This window comes from Protobothrops mucrosquamatus, unplaced genomic scaffold (assembly GCF_001527695.2).
Source record: "Protobothrops mucrosquamatus isolate PMUCROS unplaced genomic scaffold, P.Mucros_1.0 scaffold337, whole genome shotgun sequence".
Classification (NCBI taxonomy): Eukaryota; Metazoa; Chordata; class Lepidosauria; order Squamata; family Viperidae; genus Protobothrops; species Protobothrops mucrosquamatus.
Window position 1 is genome coordinate 830,086 of NW_015386675.1, and position 1,690 is coordinate 831,775.

Here is a 1,690-nt window from a genome sequence, read left to right on the forward strand (position 1 = left end):
AAAAGTAAGGTTCTACATTTAGGCAAGAAAAACCAAATGTACAGGTATAGTATAGGGGGTACCTTGCTCAATAGTAGTAACTGTGAGAGGGATCTCGGAGTCCTAGTGGACAATCATTTAAATATGAGCCAGCAGTGTGCTGCAGCTGCCAAAAAAGCCAACACAGTGCTAGGCTGCATTAACAGAGGGATAGAATCAAAATCACGTGAAGTATTAATACCACTTTACAATGCCTTGGTAAGGCCACACTTGGAATATGCATCCAGTTTTGGTCACCACGATGTAAAAAAGATGTTGGGACTCTAGAAAGAGTACAGAGAAGAGCAACAAAGATGATTAGGGGACTGGAGGCTAAAACATATAAGGAGCGGTTGCTGGAATTGGGTATGTCTAGTTTAACGAAGAGAAGGACGAGGGAGGACATGATAACAGTGTTCCAATATCTCAGGGGCTGCCACAAAGAAGAGGGAGTCAAGCTATTTTCCAAAGCGCCTGAAGGCAGGATAAGAAACAACGGATGGAAACTAATTAAGGAGAGAAGCAACCTAGAACTAAGGAGAAACTTCCTGACAGTTAGAACAATTAACCAGTGGAACAACCTGCCTCCAGAAGCGGTGAATGCTCCAACACTGGAAGTTTTTAAGAAGAAACTGGACAGCCATTTGTCCGAAATAGTATAGGGTTTCCTGCCTGAGCAGGGGGTTGGACTCGATGACCTCCAAGGTCCCTTCCAACTTTATTATTATTATTATTATTATTATTATTATTATTATTATTATTATTATTATTATTATTATTATTATTATTATTATTATTATTACTATTACTATTATTATTACTACTATTATTATTATTATTATTATTATTTTATTCTTATTCTGCAGCTCCCATATAAAAATGAAATCTCTGTTCTACAGCTGATATTCTGCAGGATTACTGCTCTGCTCCTTTTCCTGTAAATAAAGTTCTGACCTTTTTCACTTTCCCTCCATAGATTTAATATTCGAGATAAAACAAATGACTGTGCTGCAATTGGATTAAATTCCACCCTCTCAAGATCTTGCTCTGAATTAAACCGCTTCATTTGTGAGGAGAAGGTATAAAAACTCTTTGGACAATGGAAATTCACAGCAAGATATAATCGGAATTCTATCCTCAGCTCATAAACTTTGGCCCTGATAAGAAAGTGAATCTACTGTGATGCAATTAAAAATTTGGAGTGAATACTCCTCTCCAACCCACTTCAGGTTACATGGAATTCTGTCTTTAGATCCAATTCCTCCTTGAGTGAATATATCAACCTGTATTTTATTGCTGCTTTAAAAATAAAGATTTCCAGAGGACGTGTGGCTGTTATTTCAAATCAGCAAAATAAATGCCTCCGACTATCAGAGACATTGGAAAACTGAACTACTGTACTATACTCTGCTATACTTAGAGCAAAATATATACATACATTCATTTCAAGCTCTTTCCATGCAAAAGGATTCTCCTGTCTTCTGTAGGAGGTTAACAATTTAATGTTTTAAAGGTGATTTGTTAACATCCTGTGTTGTGTATGTTATGTTGCTTTATGTGAACCAGTTGGGTGCTGGTTCACATAAAGCAGCACAAAATTAGGGCACTCCACACTAGGCCTACAGATAAAAAGGATGTCTGGTTGCTTTTGCCTCATAGGAGAAATAAAGAC

The 1,690-nt window shown here is 37.1% G+C and overlaps 1 protein-coding gene across 2 annotated transcripts in view; it reads left to right on the forward strand.

Annotated features, from left to right (window-relative positions):
* LOC107286929 (C-type lectin domain family 5 member A) overlaps positions 1–1,326 on the forward strand; it is an 8,196-nt gene extending 6,870 nt beyond the window's left edge. For both annotated transcript variants that reach the window (XM_015815369.1, XM_015815370.1), the window contains one exon: positions 995–1,326. In XM_015815369.1, coding sequence (XP_015670855.1) covers positions 995–1,103 — 109 coding nt within the window. In that variant the 3' untranslated portion in view covers positions 1,104–1,326. The remainder of the gene's footprint in view (positions 1–994) is intronic.
* Positions 1,327–1,690: the final 364 nt, after the last annotated feature.